The 25,406-nt window shown below is 37.0% G+C and overlaps 1 protein-coding gene across 2 annotated transcripts; it reads left to right on the plus strand.

Moving 5' to 3' along the window:
- The first annotated feature begins 2,310 nt into the window (after nucleotides 1-2,310).
- LOC133662397 (optineurin-like) lies at nucleotides 2,311-21,580 on the plus strand. Of its 2 annotated transcripts, none has more exons than XM_062066357.1 (13): nucleotides 2,311-2,542; nucleotides 6,538-6,670; nucleotides 6,735-6,925; nucleotides 7,008-7,163; nucleotides 11,849-11,994; nucleotides 12,057-12,150; nucleotides 14,429-14,547; nucleotides 14,615-14,764; nucleotides 14,841-14,925; nucleotides 17,598-17,756; nucleotides 17,816-17,958; nucleotides 20,977-21,050; nucleotides 21,133-21,580. In XM_062066357.1, exons 2-13 carry the CDS (start codon nucleotides 6,553-6,555, stop codon nucleotides 21,243-21,245), a joined length of 1,548 nt encoding a protein of 515 aa, XP_061922341.1. In that variant the 5' UTR covers nucleotides 2,311-2,542; nucleotides 6,538-6,552; the 3' UTR covers nucleotides 21,246-21,580. The 2 variants fall into 2 exon arrangements, with proteins under 2 accessions (XP_061922341.1, XP_061922342.1); XM_062066358.1 differs by having other exon boundaries at nucleotides 14,438-14,547.
- Nucleotides 21,581-25,406: the final 3,826 nt, after the last annotated feature.

A 25,406-nucleotide genomic window follows, 5' to 3' on the forward strand; every position in this document is an offset into this window, starting at 1 on the left:
CATATCATTATGTTAGCTAGTACCTCAGTGTTATTTTAACCAGTATCTCAGTGTTATGTTAACTAGTACATCCGTGTCATATCATTATTTTAACTAGTACCTCAGTGTTAGGTTAACTAGTACCTCAGTTTCATATCATTATTTTAACTAGTACCACAGGGTCATATCATTATTTTAACTAGTACCTCAGTGTTATTTTAACTAGTACCTCAGTGTCATATCATTATTTTAACTAGTACCTCAGTGACATATCATTATGTTAACTAGTACCTCAGTGTTATTTTAACTAGTACCTCAGTGTGATATCATTATTTTAACTAGTACCTCAGTGTTATTTTAACTAGTACCTCAGTGTCATATCATTATTTTAACTAGTACCTCAGTGACATATCATTATGTTAACTAATACCTCAGTGTTATTTTAACCAGTATCTCAGTGTTATGTTAACTAGTACATCAGTGTCATATCATTATTTTAACTAGTACCTCAGTGTTAGGTTAACTAGTACCTCAGTGTCATATCATTATTTTAACTAGTACCTCAGTGTCATATCATTATTTTAACTAGTACCTCAGTGTTATTTAAACTAGTACCTCAGTGTCATATCATTATGTTAACTAGTACCTTAGTGTTATTTTAACTAGTACCTCAGTGTCGTATCATTATTTTAACTAGTACGTCAGTGTCATAATCATTATGTTAACTAGTACCTCAGTGTTATTTTAAGTAGTACCTCAGTGTCATATCACTATTTTAACTAGTACCTCAGTGTTATTTTAAGTAGTACCTCAGTGTCATATCACTATTTTAACTAGTACATCAGTGTCATATCATTATTTTAACTAGTACCTCAGTGACATATCATTATGTTAACTAGTACCTCAGTGTTTGGTTAACTAGTACCTCAGTGTCATATCATTATTTTAACTAGTACCTCAGTGTCATATCATTATTTTAACTAGTACCTCAGTGTTATTTTAACTAGTACCTCATTGTCATATCATTATTTTAACTAGTACCTCAGTGTCATATCATTATGTTAACTAGTACCTTAGTGTTATTTTAACTAGTACCTCAGTGTCGTATCATTATTTTAACTAGTACGTCAGTGTCATAATCATTATGTTAACTAGTACCTCAGTGTTATTTTAAGTAGTACCTCAGTGTCATATCACTATTTTAACTAGTACCTCAGTGTCATATCATTATTTTAACCAGTACCTCAGTGACATATCATTATGTTAACTAGTACCTCAGTGTTATTTTAACTAGTATCTCAGTGTTATGTTAACTAGTACCTCAGTGTCATATCATTATTTTAACTAGTACCTCAGTGTCATATCATTTGTTATTTCCCTAATGCTAACTGTTAACACGTTAGCATAGTGTTAGCATGCTAGCTTTTTTTTTTAGCTTGTTTTGCTCATATGTTTTGTTACCTGATGCTCACTGTTAACATTTCAGTTTGTGTTTTGCTTTTGAACATTCTTTATTCCTACTGAAATTACATGTTCTAGTTCTTTGAAAAAAATCTATAAATTGTACTGGTTTTGAAGGTGAAAACTACCAAAATGACTCCGGCGTCCGATTCGTGGGTCTGTGGCCCTCAGCTGAAAAAGTGAATTAATTTAGCTATGAAATATGAATGTAGTTGACTCAAAAATACATGTTTAACCTGTAGTACACACTTGGTTAAATACATGTTTAACTGGTAGTACACACTTGGTTAAATACATGTTTAACTGGTAGTACACACTCGGTTAAAGTCAGCACATGACTCCTTTTAGTTACAAAGAAACCAATAAAAAACACAACAATCATTAGGTCGCCTTGGTTTAAGCACTTACATAACACTGCCACCTAGTGGTATTTAAGGACAATTGCACAATTACAGCATTTTATTTTATGATATGGTTGAGACAAACAGAAAGTTTATTCATGTTTTTTTCCGGGTCATTCATACACACTAATTAATTGTACTTTTAAAAATAGATTTTTTCCCGATTATTTGGAAGGTGACTCTTCACGGGAATCCCCAATCACTAACTTATACATCATGTGGATGTGAACCAAGCACTAACTTATATATCATGTGGATGTGAACCAAGCACTAACTTATATATCATGTGGATGTGAACCAAGCACTAACTTATATATCATGTGGATGTGAACCAAGCACTAACTTATACATCATGTGGATGTGAATCAGTATCACGGGTGTGTGTGTACAAGTCTGTTTCCTTATGACGTCACTTTAAGGAAATGGAAAGCCTATTTCACACCGGGCTGTGTTAGCACGGAAAACAAGCAAACATGCCTTCAAAATAAAACGTCAGAAGGATGGTTCGTACGACAGTGTTTTATTTTGAATTGGTTTCAAACCGGAAACGCTTTTTCTTTTCAAATGAGTCTTGAAGCTAACTGAGGAGCAGAAGCGGGCAGGTCGAGCTAGGTCTGTCAACATCAACAACAGCTCGTCGTCAATCCAACTAAAGTGCGCTTCTGTGTTGGAGACAAGACAAGATTGAGATCTCATCGCAGGTTGGTTCAAATCCCTCAAGTCGTTCCATGTTTTGTTGTGACGCAGTTTGGTGGAGATGTGAGTAGCTGGCTGGATCAAGGCAGAAAGAGAAAGTAAAGGTCATGTAAGGTGTTTAAAAAGACACAAACTACAATCACTTCTTCTGTGACGTGGCCTTCTGCTTTTTACTCGCTAAAGTCTCAACAATGTTGAGTTGCTTTTACAGCCGCAACGTGTCATGTTGACGTAGAGTTCACCAATCAATTAAACAAAGTTACCTAAATCACGAGTGTCTCAAAGGGCTGCACAAGCCACAACCACATCCTGGGCTCAGATCCCACATCAGGGCAAGGAAAAACTCAACCCAATGGAATGTCAATGAGAAACCTTGGAGGGGACCACAGATGTGGGTGAGAAATGTTCAAACCGTGACAAATACAAACCCCGTTTCCATATGAGTTGGGAAATTGTGTTAGATGTAAATATAAACGGAATACAATGATTTGCAAATCCTTTTCAAGCCATATTCAGTTGAATATGCTACAAAGACAACATATTTGATGTTCAAACTCATAAACTTTATTTTTTTTTGCAAATAATAATGAAGTTAGAATTTCATGGCTGCAACACGTGCCAAAGTAGTCGAGAAAGGGCATGTTCACCACTGTGTCACATGGCCTTTCCTTTTAACAACACTCAGTAAAGGTTTGGGAACTGAGGAGACACATTTTTGAAGCTTCTCAGGTGGAATTCTTTCCCATTCTTGCTTGATGTACAGCTTAAGTTGTTCAACAGTCCGGGGGTCTCCCTTGTGCTATTTTATGCTTCATAATGCGCCACACATTTTCAATGTCTGGACTACAGGCAGGCCAGTCTAGTACCCGCACTCTTTTACTATGAAGCCACGTTGATGTAACACGTGGCTTGGCATTGTCTTGCTGAAATAAGCAGGGGCGTCCATGGTAACGTTGCTTGGATGGCAACATATGTTGCTCCAAAAGCTGCATGTACCTTTCAGCATTAATGGTGCCTTCACAGATGTGTAAGTTACCCATGTCTTGGGCACTAATACACCCCCATACCATCACACATGTTGCCTTTTACACTTTGCGCCTAGAACAATCCGGATGGTTCTTGTCCTCTTTGGTCCGGAGGACACGACGTCCACAGTTTCCAAAAACAATTTGAAATGTGGACTCGTCAGACCACAGAACCTTTTCCACTTTGTATCAGTCCATCTTAGATGAGCTCAGGCCCAGCGAAGCCGACGGCGTTTCTGGGTGTTGTTGATAAACAGTTTTCGCCTTGCATAGGAGAGTTTTAACTTGCACTTACAGATGTAGCGACCAACTGTAGTTACTGACAGTGGGTTTCTGAAGTGTTCCTGAGCCCATGTGGTGATATCCTTTACACACTGATGTGGCTTGTTGATGCAGTACAGCCTGAGGGATGGAAGGTCACGGGCTTAGCTGCTTACGTGCAGTGATTTCTCCAGATTCTCTGAACCCTTTGATGATATTACGGAGCGTAGATGGTGAAATCCCTAAATTCCTTGCAATAGCTGCTTGAGAAAGGTTTTTCTTAAACTGTTCAACAATTTGCTCAGGCATTTGTTGACAACGTGGTGACCCTCGCCTCATCCTTGTTTGTGAATGACTGAGCATTTCATGGAATCTACTTTTATACCCAATCATGGCACCCACCTGTTCCCAATTAGCCTGTTCACCTGTGGGATGTTCCAAATAAGTGTTTGATGAGCATTCCTCAACTTTATCAGTATTTATTGCCACCTTTCCCAACTTCTTTGTCACGTGTTGCTGGCATCAAATTCTAAAGTTAATGATTATTTGCACAAAAAAAAACGTTTATGAGTTTGAACATCAAATATGTTGTCTTTGTAGCATATTCAACTGAATATGGGTTGAAAATGATTTGCAAATCATTGTATTCCGTTTATATTTACATCTAACACAATTTCCCAACTCATATGGAAACGGGGTTTGTATATATGTCTATCTGCCATGAGGTGGACTCTTGTCCAGGGTGTACCCCGCCTTCCACCCCAGTGCAGCTGGATAGGCTCCAGCCCCACCCGTGACCCCAAAAGGGACAAGCTGTATAAAATGAATGGATGGATACATATACAGTGGTGGTCAAAAGTGTACATACACTAGTAAAGAACATCATGTCATGGCTGTCTTGAGTTTCCAATCATTTCTTTTTTTTTTTGTGATGTAGTGATTGGAGCACATACTTGTTCATATAAACATTAGAAAGGAATCATGCATGTTGCACCAGGTTCTACTCATACATAACAATGCCCAAGTTACGTCCAATGTCTTCAGATTAGCAAAATGCCACTTGGAAATATGCAAATTAGGGGTCTAGACACACCCAAAAATAAAAATGAGCATTCCAACACATTTTTAATTGTCAAAAACACATGAAATAGACAACAAGTTTACATTTGTAGCTCATCTGTTTCAAATGTTAGAGACAAAAGCTATTACAAGTGGCGGCCATATTTGATTGGCCGCTGTGGCGACCCCAAAGGTCACCAGCGGGGGCGCCCTAGCTAAATCATTTAAGTATGCCCTGAGCTACACCTGTGCCAAATTTGGCGCTTTTAGACAAAAGTGAACGAAAATATCCCTAAGGGCCTCCACTATACTGTTTTTTAGATGGCGTTAATTTGAGTTCTTCTCCAGTGTTGACACCTCATAGGTGGCGTTTTTCCTCATGTCCTCCGTTCTATGCCGTGTTTTGTTGTGTTATTGTCAATAGTGCTCTTTGTGTGTGTGTGTGTTTTCTTTTCTATTTTTTGTGTACTGCACTTTTTGTTTGCCACTTGCCTAAATAAGATAATGTGACAGACCAGAACTAGACTCCGACAAAGGAGAATCACAACAAAGATAATATGACGGACCAGAACTAGACTCCGACCAAGGAGAACCACAACAAAGATAATGTGACGGACCAGAACTAGACTCCGACAAAGGAGAACCACAACAAAGATAATATGACGGACCAGAACTAGACTGCGACCAAGGAGAACCACAACAAAGATAATATGACGGACCAGAACTAGACTGCGACCAAGGAGAACCACAACAAAGATAATATGACGGACCAGAACTAGACTGCGACCAAGGAGAACCACAACAAAGATAATATGACGGACCAGAACTAGACTGTGACCAAGTAGAACCACAACAAAGATAATATGACGGACCAGAACTAGACTCCGACCAAGGAGAACCACAACAAAGATAATGTGACAGACCAGAACTAGACTCCGACAAAGGAGAACCACAACAAAGATAATATGACGGACCAGAACTAGACTCCGACAAAGGAGAACCACAACAAAGATAATATGACGGACCAGAACTAGACTGAGACAAAGGAGAACCACAACAAAGATAATATGACGGACCAGAACTAGACTGAGACAAAGGAGAACCACAACAAAGATAATATGACGGACCAGAACTAGACTGAGACAAAGGAGAACCACAACAAAGATAATATGACGGACCAGAACTAGACTGAGACAAAGGAGGACCACAACAAAGATAATATGACGGACCAGAACTAGACTGCGACAAAGAAGAACCACAACAAAGATAATATGACGGACCAGAATGCGACCAAGGAGAACAACAACAAAGATAATATGACGGACCAGAACTAGACTGCGACCAAGGAGAACCACAACAAAGATAATATGACGGACCAGAACTAGACTGCGACCAAGGAGAACCACAACAAAGATAATATGACGGACCAGAACTAGACTGCGGCCAAGGAGAACCACTACAAAGATAATATGACGGACCAGAACTAGACTGCGACAAAGGAGAACCACAACAAAGATAATATGACGGACCAGAACTAGACTGCGACAAAGGAGAACCACAAGAAAGATAACATGAGACATTAATTAGTACCAGTACAACCCTAGTCCAGTGTGGGTGTGCTCCAAAGCTAAAATGTGTGTGAATTCTCCTGTCAGCATCAGCGCGTCCAGATGATGAACGGAGACGTCTCCAGTGGGGTCTCCAGTGGGGTCTCCAGTGGGGTGGACACGCTGGAGGAACCTCTGCAGCAGATGAAAGTCCTCATCCAAGAGAACAAAGATTTGAAAGGTGTGTCCCAGTAGACCTGTCCTATGAGTTCTGTGCACCCATTCACTTGTGTCCGTCCACCCAGAATCTTTACGTAAGACCAACCTGGTGATGAAAGAGCGTTTGGAGGGTCTGTCCACGTGGCGAGACAAGCAGCGGGAGGAGCACCAGCTCATGATCACCAGGCTGGAGGAGGCCGCGCTCCAAATGGAGGCCATGACGCTTCAAAACCAGGAACTGAGCCAGAAACTGGAGGAGGCGGGTGACGCCTCACAAGTGAGTGTGCTGGTGCCGTACTGGACCAGGTTCTGATTTAAACGTACTGGACCAGGTCCTGATTTAAACGTACTGAACACAGGTAGCCAGACCCAGTGCAGAGGCCGACGCCCTCCGTGCGCAGCTGGCCCGACTGCAGGCGGAGAAGAACGACCTGGTGGCTTTGAACTCTGAGCTGCAGCTGAAGGCCGACCACAACTCCCACGAGGACTCCTTCATCGAGGTCATCAAGGTGTCGGTGAGGAGGAAGTAGAAATCATCTTTCTGTACGGAGTTCACTTGCACATTTCAACTTGCTACATCAACATTCTAGTAGCTTCTACAGCAGGGGGGTCCAAACGCTTTGACTTGGGGGCCGCATCGGGCTCACAGATTGGCCGGGAGCCAAATACTTATTATATTTCATGAATATGATGGATGTATAATTATAGGATGGATGTATAATTATATGATGGATATATAATGAATATGATGAATATATTATGAATATGATGGATGTATAATTATAGGATGGATGTATAATTATATGATGGATATATAATGAATATGATGAATATATTATAAATATGATGGATGTATAATTATAGGATGGATGTATAATTATTATGATGGATATATTATGAATATGATGGATGTATAATTATAGGATGGATGTATAATTATAGGATTGATGTATAATTATAGGATGGATATATAATTATTATGATGGATATATTATGAATATGATGGATATATTATGAGTATGATGGGTGTATAATTATAGGCTGGATGTATAATTATTTTGATGGATATATTATGAATATGATGGATGTATAATTATAGGATGGATGTATAATTATTATGATGGATATATTATGAATATGATGGATGTATAATTATAGGATGGATGTATAATTATTATGGTGGATATATTAATATGATGGATATATTATGAGTATGATGGGTGTATAATTATAGGATGGATGTATAATTATTATGATGGATATATAATGAATATGATGGATGTATAATTATAGTATGGATGTATAATTATTAGGATGGATATATAATTAATATGATGGATGTATTATGAATATGATGGATGTATAACTATAGGATGGATGTATAATTATTATGATGGATATATTATGAATATGATGGATGTATAATTATAGGATGGATGTATAATTATTATGATGGATATATTATGAATATGATGGATGTATAATTATAGGATGGATGTATAATTATAGGATTGATGTATAATTATAGGATGGATATATAATTATTATGATGGATATATTATGAATATGATGGATATATTATGAGTATGATGGGTGTATAATTACAGGCTGGATGTATAATTATTATGATGGATATATTATGAATATGATGGATGTATAATTATAGGATGGATGTATAATTATTATGATGTATATATAATTATTATGATGGATATATTATGAATATGATGGATGTATAATCATAGGATGGATGTATAATTATTATGATGGATATATTATGAATATGATGGATGTATAATTATAGGATGGATGTATAATTATTATGGTGGATATATTATTAATATGATGGATATATTATGAGTATGATGTGTATAATTATAAGATGGATGTATAATTATTATGATGGATATATAATGAATTTGATGGATGTATTATGAATATGATGGATGTATAATTATAGGATGGATATATTATGAGTATGATGGGTGTATAATTATAGGATGGATGTATAATTATTATGATGGATATGTAATTAATTTGATGGATATATTATGATTATGATGGATGTATAATTATAGGATGGATGTATAATTATTATGATGGATATATAATGAATATGATGGATGTATAATTATAGTATGGATGTATAATTATTATGATGGATATATAATGAATATGATGGATATATTATGAATATGATGGATGTATAATTATAGGATGGATGTATAATTATTATGATGTATATATAATTATTATGATGGATATATTATGAATATGATGGATGTATAATTATAGGATGGATGTATAATTATTATGATGGATATATTATGAATATGATGGATGTATAATTATAGGATGGATGTATAATTATTATGGTGGATATATTATTAATATGATGGATATATTATGAGTATGATGGGTGTATAATTATAGGATGGATGTATAATTATTATGATGGATATATAATGAATTTGATGGATGTATTATGAATATGATGGATGTATAATTATAGGATGGATATATTATGAGTATGATGGGTGTATAATTATAGGATGGATGTATAATTATTATGATGGATATGTAATTAATTTGATGGATATATTATGAATATGATGGATGTATAATTATAGGATGGATGTATAATTATTATGATGGATATATAATGAATATGATGGATGTATAATTATAGTATGGATGTATAATTATTATGATGGATATATAATGAATATGATGGATATTTTATGAATATGATGGATGTATAATTATAGGATGGATGTATAATTATTATGATGGATATATAATGAATATGATGGATGTATAATTATAGTATGGATGTATAATTATTATGATGGATATATAATGAAAATGATGGATATATTATGAATATGATGGATGTATAATTATAGGATGGATGTATAGTTATTATGATGGATATATAATGAATATGATGGATGTATAATTATAGTATGGATGTATAATTATTAGGATGGATATATAATGAATATGATGGATATATTATGAATATGATGGATGTATAACTATAGGATGGATGTATAATTATTATGGTGGATATATTATTAATATGATGGATATATTATGAGTATGATGGTGTATAATTATAGGATGGATGTATAATTATTATGATGGATATATAATGAATATGATGGATGTATAATTATAGTATGGATGTATAATTATTATGATGGATATATTATGAATATGATGGATGTATAACTATAGGATGGATGTATAATTATTATGATGGATATATTATGAATATGATGGATGTATAATTATAGGATGGATGTATAATTATTATGATGGATATATTATGAATATGATGGATGCATAATTATAGAATGGATGTATAATTATAGGATTGATGTATAATTATAGGATGGATGTATAATTATTATGATGGATATATTATGAATATGATGGATATATTATGAGTATGATGGGTGTATAATTATAGGCTGGATGTATAATTATTATGATGGATATATTATGAATATGATGGATGTATAATTATAGGATGGATGTATAATTATTATGATGTATATATAATTATTATGATGGATATATTATGAATATGATGGATGTATAATTATAGGATGGATGTATAATTATGAGGATGGATATATAATGAATATGATGGATATATTATGAATATGATGGATGTATAATTACAGGATGGATGTATAATTATTATGATGGATATACTATGAATATGATGGATGTATAATTATAGGATGGATGTATAATTATTATGATGGATATATAATGAATATGATGGATATATTATGAATATGATGAATTTATAATTATAGGATGGATGTATAATTATAGGATGGATGTATAATTATTATGATGGATATATAATGAATATGATGGATATATTATGAATATGATGGATATATAATTATAGGATGGATGTATAATTATTATGATGGATATATAATGAATATGATGGATATATTATGAATATGATGGATGTATAATTATAGGATGGATGTATAATTACTATCATGGATATATAATTATTATGATGGATATATTATGAATATGATGAATATATTATGAGTATGATGGGTGTATAATTATAGGATGGATGTATAATTATTATGATGGATATATTATGAATATGATGGATATATTATGAATATGATGGATGTATAATTATAGGATGGATGTATAATTATTAGGATGGATATATAATGAATATGATGGATATATTATGAATATGATGGATGTATAATTATAGGATTTATGTATAATTATTATGATGGATATATTATGAATATGATGGATGTATAATTATAGGATTGATGTATAATTATTATGATGGATATATTATGAATATGATGGATGTATAATTATATGATGGATGTATAATTATTATGATGGATTTATAATGAATATGATGGATATATAATTTAGAGTATTACTTTAAGAGTATGTGAAAGTTTGACTCCTACATTGTTTACTTCCCTGACAACTTCCTTAAAGTTTTGTAATCAATCATAAATATCAAGCAGCTAAAATGCACCAAACATGGATACGTGTGGAGAGTGTTTTGCATTTTTCCCATCATGCACTCCAATGGATTTAAATGGCTGTCATTCTGATGTTTTTATGGTGTTTGTACATTTTTTCATAACCTCCACAATGTTCAGTGGGCCGGTTGTGTTATAAGTGAACATGTTTATTAGTGGCAGTTTTGTTTTTTTTGCGCCATGACTAGGGAAGGTTGTTTGGGTTGTGTCGTATAAGTAAATGCTGTGCTATGATATCAAAGTACTCTCCAGGGTCATTGATCTGATTTACTGACATTGTCCACAGCACATGTGTGGCATTCAGGGACCACCTGGAATTGAAAGTGAATGGTGCCAACTCATGACATGACGCCTTGTAGGCCAACTTGAAGGGACTTGAACTTTGGACACCCCTGATCTGTGATAACCGAGGGAACTCTGGAATGTTCTAATAATATCTGGACTGGATGTTAATTGGAAGAATTTGATCATTGGTTAATGGTGATTTGAAGACTTATTACAGTATAGGTAACAATTGAACTTAAATAGTGATTAGGGGTGGACATGAGAACTAAGCACTTTTGTTTGTTGCACTGGACAGAAGCCATGTTGCAATGCAGGTAAGGAGCCACCTGCCTAGGTGATGACTTGTCCATGACTTTCAGGACCAAGGTGTTGTCAGCAAACGCCCCGACGACGACACCCGGCTGGACAGCGAGGAGATGACGGTCAGCCACCTGCTGGCCTCCCTGCGGAGCGAGACGCAGCGGGCCGAGCGGCTGCAGGGCGAGCTGCAGGCCGCCATGGACAAGTAAAACTTACCCACAGACTCTGGCTTTTAGAGTACCCTGTCACGCTTTATACTCCCAACAGGAATACGGCGCTGGCGGAGAGCAGGAGTCTTGTTACCGTAGCAACGCAGACATCCATGACCTCAGAGACCAGAGAGGATTCTGGGAAGGACAAGGTCAATTGTATTTTTATTGTGTATCTTTCAACGATTCCATCCCAGTCCTCGGGTGACGACAGGGCCGGCCCGTGGCATAGGCCGTATAGGCAAATGCTAAGGGCGCCGTCCATCAGGGGGCGCCACGCCAGTGCCACAAATGTTGGAGAAAAAAAAAAAAAAGTTGGTACTATTATTTCTAAATACAAAAAATAATCCCACGTTAATTAAAATGCAAAGTCAAGCCTATTTAATTGAAATATTACTTGTTACAACATTACGCCCCCTCCCCCCTTCCCCCCGCACGGTGCGCCCCCTCCCTTCCCGTATCATGACTCTTTTTGGACGTCACCACATCAAAAAATCAACACAAGATGTCAAAACGGCCAAAACTGTCAGGTGTCTAGGGAAGAAAAAAGAGAAAAGAAGAGGAGGAGAAACGAGAAAAAGACAGAGGTAGCAGGTAGGTAACGTTAGCCTACATGAAATTATTTGTCTGTTACAGAATGTGATAGTAACCTGGCTTTTTAGCATTAAGATAATGTTACATGATAGGGCAATTGCTAATCAATAAATAGCTAGTTCTGTTTTAACCTCGTGTTAATATTGTGAAGGGGGCTAAATTGTTATGGAAAATAATAATGTAACGTTAGGTAATTACAGTACTCCCACCTTACATTCCTCAGGGACATTTGTATTAGATCTTTTAAGCAGGTGTTTTTTGTTTACATTGTTATTGCCTTCTGGTTAGCTAATGTTTGCCCTGCAGGTAATAGTCACTTTTCCACCCCTTTATATATTAGGTATAGTTGTAAGCCTAGTTGTTAAAGTGCACATCATTAATGTTAATTAAGCAATATCATATGAGAGGGAATGCTGTTTTTTAATTTGAGCACTGCTGTGATTCGGTTAAAGATAATCATAACATAACATTCTCATATAATATGTTAATTTGCTTTCTTTAAGTAAAACAAAAGGTCAAAGACAAAGCTATTCGGTTTCTTGTGAGTATATACACTTCACTGCCGATGTGGGGGGGGGGCGCCACCTAAAATATTGCCTAGGGCGCCAGATTGGTTAGGGCCAGGCCTGGGTGACGATCCGTTTCAGAAGTCATATTTGGTATCATAATTACAAGGAAACCTTTAAAAAGCTCATTTAGGTTGCATGAAGATGGCCTCAAAAATGTTTTTTTAAATGGATTCTTAGGAAAGAAAACGTATTTTCTATTTGCGATAAAAAAAAAAATCAAAATGATGAATCAATTTTGAATCAGGAAGAATAAAAATCCTCATTTTTTTTGCTGCACCCCAAATTTTTAAGGCAGAAAAAAAATGTATTGCAGCTTTTTCTTTTTCATTTGTAACTTTGTATCCTCAACAAGATCGACCTACAATAACATGACTTTGTATTCTTATTTCAATTCTAAACATGTTTTGACCGACTTGAACCATTTGATACTGAAAAATAAAATAGATCGACTCCATCCATCCATTTTCTACCGCTTGTCCTTTCAATAAATAATAATACATTCAAATTCAAAAATAAGAATGAATAAAACAATTTTTGGGGATCAAAATGAAAAAGTCAGGACGAACGACTGCAATGAACACGTTTTGCTTTTTGAAGCATGTTCCCAGGGTCACACGCCCCAAAAACAAATGTCCACTGCAGAGGACACTGGTTCTCAGGAGCTGGGGTCAGTCAATATTTACAATATCTAAAACATAGAAAACTTATTTTAAAATATATAAGATAATCCTTTATTTACAGAAGGGAAGGGGTGAGAGGAAGAGGGTTTAATTAGTTGGCAGTGCAGTTTGCCGAAAATAATGGAAAGCGCGAGTTGAAAAACCTATTGGGGTGTTACCATTTAGTGGTCAATTGTACGGAATATGTACTGTACTGTGCAATCTACTAATAAAAGTTTCAATCAAATAAAAAAAAAAGCCACTCTACATATCCACTGTGGTCAGTTGAAATTTGCCACAAAACACATTTTAAGATATTGGACACTAGACTGCCATCTGGCGGCTTAAGTGGATGGTTGTCACGTTTCATGTGTCAGGTAAAAGGCGTGTAGATTGCAAACATAAGGTGAAGTGAATACACAAATGAAACAGAAATATAGTTAAAATTGTAAATATTGAAGAAAACATAATTGTTGTGAACACAGATGAGCAGAGAGCAAACGCGTGTAGTCAGCTTAACAGACATGAAGTGTTATTGAACATGAAGAACAATAGAGAGAAGTAATATCAGCAATACATGGAATAGAAAGAAAGAGATGTGTGTACAGATACTGCAGGCTGAGTTGGAGAGCATGAAGTGTGGGATGAAGACGCTGGTTGAAGAGCTGCAGCGGGCTCAGAGCAAGCTGGATGAGGCAGAAGGCATGAAGAAGAACCTGCAAGACAGGTTGGCTGACACGGACGATGACGAGGCCGCACAAACCCTACCATGTTGTTGTCCCTGCCGTCTCCAGGTGCCAGCTGGCGGAGCACCACGTGGACACTCTCAAGGCTCAGCTGGGGGACGAGCAGGCGGTGCAGGCGGAGAACCATCGGCTGAAGCTGCAGCTGGAAAGCATGCAGGCGCTCACCTTGATGGAGCAGAGGAAGGCTGGGGAGGAGAGGTCGCTGCCTTCTTATCTACCTCCGTTTGGATCATGTGGAATCAACCACTAAACACTCTGCTTCTCTCCTCTTTAGAAGCAACCTGGCTCAACTGAAGGACGCCTACACGCAGCTGTTTGAAGACTACAACGAGCTCAAGGAGGACAAGAAGAAACGAGAGGTAATAGATGGAAATATTAGAGCAACATACTGATGTTTACATGCTAACAGTTGGAACGTGTCAAGTACCAAGTCATGTGACTATAAAGCGTACGCGTGTGAAATTTGCTAAAAAAAACCAAAGCTAGTATGGTAATTAGGGATGTCCGATAATGGCTTTTTGCCGATATGCCGATATTGTCCAACTCTTTAATTACCGATACCGATATCAACCGATATATACAGTCGTGGAATTAACACATTATTATGCCTAATTTGGACAACCAGATATGGTGAAGATAAGGTACTTTTAAAAAAAAAATGAATCAAATAAAATAAGATAAATAAATTAAAAACATTTTCTTGAATAAAAAAAGTAAGTAAAACAATATAAAAACAGTTACATAGAAACTAGTAATTAATGAAAATTTGTAAAATTAACTGTTAAAGGTTAGTATTATTAGTGGAGCAGCAGCACGCACAATCATGTGCGCTTACGGACTGTATCCCTTGCAGACTGTATTGATATATATTGATATGTAATGTAGGAAGCAGAATATTAATAACAGAAAGAAACAACACTTTTGTGTGAATGAGTGTAAATGGGGGAGGGAGTTTTTTTGGCTTAGTGCACTAATTGTAAGTGTATCTTGTTTTTTATGTGGATTTAATAAAAAAAATAAAAAACGATACCGATAATTTCCGATATTACATTTTAACGCATTTATCGGCCGATAATATCGGTGGACATCTCTAATGGTAATGATAATGTTAGTATGCTAACAGTTAGCATGTGTCAAGTACAAGATGAACTGATGAATTGAATTAAGGTTTTCGGCTGTGAAATTGGCTAAAAAAGTTAGCATGACGTCATGCTAACAGTAAGCATGTGTCAAGTGAGTCTGAGGTGTTGGGCTGCAAAAATTGGCTAAAAAAAAGTCCCAAATGATATAAGTCTGAGGCATTGCGCTAGAAAGGTTAGCATGCTAATGCTAGTCATGCCGAGCCAATCAGTGCCCGTGATGCTAAAGTGTCTGATGGTTTGGTCAGGTGTAGTGGTTCATCTTTTTACTTCATGCAGACATTTGTATGTTTCATTTAGAAGCAAATGAGCTAGAATATGTTTAGCTAGCCATAGCACCAAGCTAAGATCTGGATGTTGTGTTGAGCTGAGCAACCATCTTGAATGTACACTATATTGCCAAAAGTATTTGGCCACCTGCCTTGAAGTGCCATCCCATGGAATTGTCCAAAATGTTTTGCTACCCTGGAGCATTCCAAGTTCCTTTCACTGGAACTAAGGGGCCAAGCCCAACTCCTGGAAAACAACCCCACACCATAACTCCTCCTCCACCAAATTTCACATTCCGCACCACGCAGTCCAAAATGTAGCGTTCTCCTGGCAACCTCCAAAGCCAGACTGGTCCATCAGATGTAAAAGTGTGATTCATCAGTCCAGAGAAGGCGTCTCCACTGCTCTAGAGTCCAGTGGTGATGTCCTTTACACCACTGCATCCCACGCTTTGCATTGGACTTGGTGATGTATGGCTTAGATGCAGCTGCTCGGCCATGGAAAGCCATTCCATGAAGCTCTCTGCGTACTGTACGTGGGCTATTTGGAAGGTGACATGGAGTTTAGAGCTGTGTAGCAAGTGACTGTGCAGAAAGTCTTTGCACTATGCCAGGGGTCGGCAACTCAAAATGTTGAAAGAGCCATATTGGACCAAAAATACAAAAACAAATCTGTCTGGAGCCGCAAAAAATTAAAAGCCATATTACATGAGATATAAATGTAATTAAGAGGACTTAAAGGAAACTAAATGACCTCAAATATAGCTACAAATGAGGCATATGCAATATGTACATATAGCTAGCCTAAATAGCATGTTAGCATCGATTAGCTTGCAGTCACGCAGTGACCAAATATGTCTGATTAGCACTCCACACAAGTCAATAACATCAACAAAACTCACCTTTGTGCACTCATGCCCAACGTTAAAAGTGTGGTGGACAAAATGAGATAGAAGAAGTGGCATAAAACACGTCCTAGAAAGTCGGAGAAAGTTATACATGGACACAAACTATACGGCGAGTTCAAGGACCGCCAAAATTAGTAGGACAAAACGGCGCTCGCCAAATACTCGAATCAGTGAAGCATGTTTAATATAAACAGTGTGATTTATAACAATTAGCGAGGTTTATGTCATGTTTGTCCTCCCACAGAAAACATTCTGAAACAAAAAAATTGATTTTTTTTCCCCTCATCTTTTTCCATTCTTCATACATTTTTGAAAAATCTCCAGAGAGCCACTAGGGCGGCGCTAAAGAGCCGCATGCGGCTCTAGAGCCGCGGGTTGCCGACCCCCGCACTATGCTGACCTCTCTGTCAGTTTACGTGGCTTACCACTTGGTGGCTGAGTTGCTGTTGTTCCCAAACTCTTCACTTTTCTTAGAATAAAGTTGACTTTGGAATATTTAGGAGCGAGGAAATTTCAGGACTGGATTTGTTGCCCAGGTGGCATCCTGTGACAGTTCCACGCTGGAAATCACTGAATACTTTGCCAAATACTTTTGGCAATATAGTGTATCAAAGCGGCGTCCTTCCATTTCCCTGGCTGGGAAGTTAGGACACGCCTGCTGTGAAGACAACCTCTCTGCTGGAAAGAGTCATCAATCCATGTTGTTTTTGGGCAGTCTCAGCTGGTGGACCCCAAAGTGGTGCAGGATCTTCAAGGCCAGCTGACTGCCGCCGAGGAGGCCCTGGCCTACAAGCAGGAGCACATCGACAGCCTGAAGCAGGAGGTCTTCCACAAGGAGAAGGAGCTGGAGACCATCTCCGTGTTGCAGGCGCAGGTGGGCGCTCTGCTCCCGGCTCCTCCCTCCGGCCCCCTGCTCAACTTCTCCTTCCGCAGGCTGAGGTCTACTCCTCCGACTTCTACGCCGAGCGGGCGGCGAGGGAGAAACTGCACGAGGAGCGAGAGCGTCTGTCTGTCCAGCTGGAGTATGTCAAGAAACAAAACAGCCACCTGCAGGAGGAGCTGGACTCCATGAGTCGGTAGGCCAAAAACCCCAATGAGTGTCCTGGGTCAGACAGCATGAAGACAGGAAGGTCAAGGCCACTATTTCACATCATGTATTTTGCACTGGATTATACTGTAAGGCACACGGCTGATGAGCGGGTCTATTCAGCGCTATTTTCAGACAAAAGGTGCACCGGCGTTAAAAAGGTCATATTATGGTTACTTTCTATATTTAAAGACTTGCTAGTGGTCTACATAACATGTCATGGTGGTCCAAATGTCTTCTGACGCTTTCTGACCCTCTCTTTAGTGGGCGCTCTTATTTACGTGCCTCCACTTCGACAGCCTCTTCTAGTAGTTTTTAGCGCTTCCATAGCGAGTCTACTGACAGATATAAGATGAATGCCCAATAACAAAAAGATAGAGAAAGAGGAGGAGCTTATTGACATTTTCCGGACTTATGCAGATCCCAAATAATGTCTACTAATAGGTGCCATTTTGAGGTCCTTATACACACACCCTTATAATACTTGAAGCACAGTACGTCTGACTATGGTAGCCGTAACGCTCCAACAATCTAAATCTTGTGGCTTACCAAAGTGGTACTAAAACATTTTGACAGATTTTTAAACGCAGTGTGTAAAGTTCTATAGTCTCAATGAAACATCAAAGTTTTGGTCTTGCTTGCTAACCTGTACTTGCTAGCGTCATTTATAGAGCAGGCATCATTCTGCAGTCCACACGTATCTCTTATGTGTGACCGCCATCTACTGGTCACACTTATCATTACACCACGTACCAAATAAAATAGCTTGGCGGTGGATAAACACAACCAGGATTAATACGTACATGAGGTGCACTGGCCACACGTATCTCTTATGTGTGACTGCCATCTACTGGTCACACTTATCATTACACCACGTACCAAATAAAATAGCTGGCGGTGGATAAACACAACCAGGATTAATACGTACATGAGGTGCACTGGGTTATAAGGTGCACTCTACATTTTTGAGAAAATGGAAGGATTTGAAGTGCGTGAAAAAGAAAGTAATTCTCAGAGGTGCCACAATATTGGGCTGGAAGTTTGTCAGGCCTAATGGAGACTGTGTGTATGTGCCTTTAAGAGACGCTATTGTGCACTCCTTTCCACATGATGCACTGTAAGTGTGCACTAGATGCCATATATGGGCACACTTCCTTGTGCAGGGAAGACTCTTAGATGCTGTGTAAGTAGGAGAACAATACATGACTCTTTTATTCGGATTTGAATCGAGAATCCATTCTGAATTGAATCGTTATCCCAAGAATAGAATCGAATCACATAGTGCCCAAAGATTCACAGCCCTACTTTTCACACAAATGATAAAAGAAAAATCCCCACGTGGATAGCAGTGAACAACTCCAACAAGTTGTTTCTTTCTTTGATTATTTTTTTTTTTTAGTAGAAAAATTTTGTTTTCATTAGAAATAAAAACAAAGAAGTTGTTTATTTTTGTTGGAGATTATTATCACACCTCAACATCTCTATCATGTGAATGCTGCCTCATGGCGAGGTCAGCAAATGAAAGTATGTTCTTCATTTTCTTACCCTGGATAAATAAACACTAGGAAGTAAATGTGTATAAACTGCATGACAGGAACAGGAAGTAGGTTGAAGGAGGACGCCAATCGTGCCGTTTGATGAATAAATAGTTGATCTATTGTTTAATGTTGCTGTTCCTCCTTCTTCTATACAAGAAACAAACATCAATTAAAGCTGCAAGCAGCGTTGGTCGGGTCCGCATTTTGGCTGGTGCTAGTCCTAGGTGTCCCAATACTTTTGTCCAGTGGTAGTCCTGTGTGAGACCTACATAGCGGTTTTTGTTTCGTGTCTCTACGATATTCGTACTGGGAGTTAGAGGAAGTTGTGTCTGTGTTTTTTTCCAAGGTGTTGCGGCACAGTGGTTGTTTTCTTTGAAGGTGCGTAAAATCAAAACGGTAGCACGAATCACAACGCCGTCGTCAACTTTTAATCAGAAGGGTTCAATCTCTCTCCTGTAGTAGTTTGAAGCCGAAACGACAAACGCGCTCAGAGGAGATAATGTTTGATGTTTGGTGACCGGTTTTAACAAAAATTGTGTTTTGAAGGAGGGATTGCAAACTTCCTGTTGATTTTTGCTGAAGGATGTCAATCTATGAAATGTAGGAGGTATTTGTTTCATGTCTCTAAGACGTTCCTACCGGAAGTTACAAGCAGTTTTGTCCGAGTTTTCCTCTGAGGAGCAGTTTTTTCTCTGTTTTTTTCAAAAATTATGTAGAGCACAATTTTGAGTTTTGGGGTTCGGTTTTTTTTTAGATCGCAAATTCCAACTGTCCCAAAAGTTTGGTGAGTTTTGAAGTATTTTAAGGGAGTCAAATTAGAGGTCAAAGACGTAAAAAGGAGTGTTTTTAGTAAATGTTTGTCTTGAAGGGGAAATTGCCAACTTCCTGTTGGTTTTTGCCCGAGAATGTGAAATTATGAAATGTAGGTCTAAGTCAGACCTACATAGAGGTTTTTGTTTCATGTCTCTACGACCTTCCTAGTGGGAGTTAGAGGCAGTTTGTTTTTTTCCTAGGGGGCGCTATTGCGCAATTTTGAATTTTGGGGTTTGGTTTTTGACTAAAGTGTTCTCGGACACTTTTTGTATGTGTGCAAAAAATTTGGTGAGTTTTGAAGCATGTTAAGGGGGTCAAAGTATTGCGCATAGGTGCGGAATAATAATAATAATAATAAACATTACAAATTCAATAGTGTCCTTTGTCCATGTACAAAGGACTCCCTGTGGGAGTCCTTTATACAGGGTACTAGCGGACCCTAATTATGGTCTGACAGTCAAATTGTGCGTTGGTGGCGTGAGACAAAGTTGCACGGCTGCAGGGAAAATGTGTCTTTCAAAACTTTATCCTTGCACATGCCTCATGGCCATTTATGCAAATTGTTGTCATTTGGAGCATCCCCCTAAAACCCAACATTGTGCGTGTGAATATTGTTTGTGACGATAAAACATGGCATGTGTTTGTTTGTGTCGCAGGCTGACACTGAGCGAGATGCAGAGGAAACATTTGGCAAAACCAAACGGACGAAGTCCAGCATTGGTCGGGAGAGGTTTGTTTTATTTTTTGCTCTGGATGCACGGCCTGACAGACCATGACGTCCAGACTTTAAAGACCACTTTCCTGTCCTGCAGGTACCGACTGGCAGCATCACGGCAATATTCCTGAATACGTCTGTCCAAAATGCAACAACATCCTGCCAGATCTGGACTCCCTGCAGATCCACATCATGGACTGCATCAACTAGCCTCGCAGCATCTTTAGCTTTATTTGCACTTTAATCCCAAGTCTTCCTCTTCTTCTACTTCCCCTCTCATACAACCGAGAGTTTACTTTATATGCTTTGATGTTTGATGTCCTCTCACAAGGGTTTGTTCGGGCGTTTGTTGGCTCCACGTGTCTGAAATGTGAAAGGACTCAAATAGAGGCTTTAAAAGGTGTTTGCATCAAGTGGGGGCTTAATGGCTTGTATGTGAGGAAGCATATGTCATTGGATAGGATTTTATCCAGATAAGATTCATCCAAACTACAAAATATTCATTGTTTTAATTTCAAATAAAATGCAAATGTTTTTTGTGAAAACCTGGAAAGTTAATGAGCACCATTATTTGGGGTATAATATTTATTATATATGACTTTCACTGCAATTATGGATTTCTAAAAAACAAAAGGGGCAATGTTAAAGGACGAGATAGTGTATAATTATGTGTTATATATTAGGCCTGTCAAAATGAACGTGTTAACTCATGTGATTAATCACAAGAAATATTGCATTAATCGTGAACACACTTAGAATAATCATGCAATTTTTATTTTTATTTTTTAACCTTAACCGCCATACGGTCAGTGATCAGGGGCCGTACTTATCAAGCTTCTTAGAATTACTCCTAAGAAGTCTGCTAAGAGTTGACTTAAGAGTAAATAAATTCTTCGCTGAAAGCTGCACTTAAAAGTTAGTTATCAAGCGTCTTACTCACACTTTCAGCGAAGTGTAGGACTGAATCTTAAGTGTCACACTCAGAGCTGAATTACGACATTACTATGTGCCGTTAACGGAATTTTAGGTGACGTCATTTCTGTGTCCATAGAAATGACCAATCACGGAAGGGAATCCGTTGTCTAAGAATAAAGAAATATCTTGGAAATATTTAAGTGGACAATGGGAGTGTATATTTTGACAATAAACTACAAAATAATACAAAACAAACTAGTCCCCGCCGGCACTCACGCTACCGCTCCCTCTCTTCTCTCGCCCACACACTCACTGACGTCACTCACCTCACGGCCACACACATACGCTACTCTCATAAAATGTTCTTTCCAATTCATTAATTAGGCAACTAATTTGAAACTGGTGTGGGTGGCTCTATATATACTAGCCCACTGCAGCCACATGCAGAAATCAACAAGGAATCGAAAAGTATTAAATCTGTGACAAAAATAATACCCGCTCTGTCTAAACGATACCGTTTGATCAGCTGCTCGTCATCAAACAAATCCAGGACATCGTTCCGCTCCCTGAACGTTCGCGCACGTCTCTCTCGCCTCAGTGCCATCCCCTGCTGGCAACTCCTAACCACTTAAGACACCTCTGAAGGTCTCTTAAATATCGTGGAGAGTAGGAGTGATTCTTAGACTTAAGAACGTTGATAAAAAGCTTTTATTCTTAAGTTTGAGAGTAGGACTAAATTTCGCAAATTCTCAGGACTTAAGTGTAAAATGGCACTCTAAGAAGCTTGATAAGTACGGCCCCAGATCAATCATACGTCAGTACAACAACGAGTGAGGAGACTATACATGCTGACAGAACCTTAGATCAAACTGTTACCCAGTTTTGTGCAAATAAATGACAATAATTCAAGTAAATCATTGAAAAAAATTTCCTGGATGACATTCTGACAATAAAATTGCTTTTGTGTACAAATGTTTTTTTTCTTTCTCAAGCTAATTTTAATTATGCAAGTAAGTATTCACCTATGATTAATCATGATTATTCCAAATTTCAAAATGTGTTTATGATTTAAAAAAGTAATTTGACAGCCATTTTATGTATATAGTATTCATGTATATACTGTATGTAAGTGTATATACATACACACGTATATATACTGTATGTATATATACTACGAACTTCCACCTTTTTAACTGTTTTCTACTTCTGCAATCAATTTATTCTTACATGATTTAATACAAGTCGCTTTGAGTCACTAGAGAAAAGCGCTATATAAATATAATTCACTTCACTTCACTATTGCAATAACATTTAGCACTGTGGCAATTTAGTAGTATTGCAATTTAACCCTATTGCATATACATTAGCACTGTTGCAATTTAGTAGTATTGCAATAACATTTAGCACTATTGCATATACATTAGCACTGTTGCAATTTAGGAATATTGCAATAACATTTAGCACTATTTCAATTTAGTTTTGCAATTTAGCACTGTTGCATTTACATTTAGCACTGTTGCAATTTAAGAATATTGCAATGACAGTAGTATTGTAATTTAGCACTATTGCATATACATTAGCACTGTTGCAATTTAAGAAGATCGCAATAACATTTTGCACCATTGCAATATAGTAGTATCGCAAATTTAGCACTATTGCTCATAGTTGGCACTATTGCATATACATTAGCACTATGCAAATATTAGTAATATTGCAATAACATTTAGCACTATTGCAATTTAGTATTGCAATTTAGCACTATTGCATTTACATTTAGCACTGTTGCAATTTAAGAATATTGCAATAACGGTAGTATTGTAATTTAGCACCATTGCATATACATTAGCACTGTTGCAATTTAAGAAGATCGCAATAACATTTAGCACTATTGCAATATAGTATCGCAAATTTTAGCACTATTGCTCATAGTTGGCACTATTGCATATACATTAGCACTATGCAAATATTAGTAATATTGCAATAACATTTAGCACTATTGCATGTACTCTAGCACTATTGCAATTTAGTATTGCAATTTAGCACTATTGCATATACATTAGTATTACAATTTAGTAGTATTGCATATACATTAGCACTGTTGCAATTTAAGAAGATCGCAATAACATTTAGCACTATAGCAATATAGTAGTATCGCAAAATTAGCACTATTGCTTATAGTTGGCACTTCTGCGTATACATTAGCACTATTGCAGTTTCCTAGTATTGCATGTACTTTAGCACTATTGCACATTAGCACTATGCAAATTAGTAGTATTGCGATAACATTTAGCACTATTGCATGTACTCTAGTACTATTGCAATTTAGCACTATTGCATGTACTTTAGCACTGTTGCAATTTAAGAATATTGCAATAACATTTAGTAGTAGTGCAATTTAGCACTATTGCATATACATTAGCACTATGCAAATTAGTAGTTTTGCAATAACATTTAGCACTATTTCATGTACTCTAGCACTATTGCAATTTAGCACTATTGCATTTACATTTAGCACTGTTGCAATTTAAGAATATTGCAATAACATTTAGTAGTATTGCAGTAACATTTAGCACTATTGCATATACATTAGCACTATGCAAATGAGTAGTTTTGCAATAACATTTAGCACTATTTCATGTACTCTAGCACTATTGCAATGTAGCACTATTGCATTTACATTTAGCACTGTTGCAATTTAAGAATATTGCAATAACATTTAGTAGTATTGCAATAACATTTAGCACTATTGCATGTACTTTAGCACTGTTGCAATTTAAGAATGTTGCAATAACATTTTGTAGTATTGCAATTTAGCACTATTGCATATACATTAGCACTATGCAAATTAGTAGTATTGCATTAACATTTAGCACTATTGCATGTACTCTAGCACTATTGCAATTTAGCACTATTGCATTTACATTTAGCACTGTTGCAATTTAAGAATATTGCAATAACATTTAGTAGTATTACAGTTTAGCACTTCCATATACATTAGCATTATGCAAATTAGTATTGCAATAACATTTAGCACTATTGCATGTACTCTAGCACTATTGCAATTTAGTATTGCAATTTAGCACTATTGCATTTACATTTAGCACTGTTGCAATTTAAGAATATTGCAATAACGGCAGTATTGTAATTTAGCACTATTGCATATACATTAGCACTGTTGCAATTTAAGAAGATCGCAATAACATTTAGCACTATTGCAATATAGTAGTATAGCAAATTTAGCACTATTGCATATACATTAGCACTATGCAAATATTAGTAATATTGCAATAACATTTAGCACTATTGCATGTACTCTAGCACTATTGCAATTTAGTATTGCAATTTAGCACTATTGCATTTACATTTAGCACTGTTGCAATTTAAGAATATTGCAATAACGGCAGTATTGTAATTTAGCACTATTGCATATACATTAGCACTGTTGCAATTTAAGAA

Source organism: Entelurus aequoreus, linkage group LG12 (assembly GCF_033978785.1).
Source record: "Entelurus aequoreus isolate RoL-2023_Sb linkage group LG12, RoL_Eaeq_v1.1, whole genome shotgun sequence".
NCBI lineage: Eukaryota > Metazoa > Chordata > Actinopteri > Syngnathiformes > Syngnathidae > Entelurus > Entelurus aequoreus.

Coding starts and splice junctions, on each gene's coding strand:
- LOC133662397 (XM_062066357.1), top strand. CDS start 6,553: ATGATGAACGGAGACGTCTCCAGTGGGGTCTCCAGTGGGGTCTCCAGT. Junction 12,151..14,428: donor AGGATTCTGGGAAGGACAAG/GTCAATTGTATT, acceptor ATGTGTGTACAG/ATACTGCAGGCTGAGTTGGA. Junction 14,765..14,840: donor AGGAAGGCTGGGGAGGAGAG/GTCGCTGCCTTC, acceptor TCTCCTCTTTAG/AAGCAACCTGGCTCAACTGA.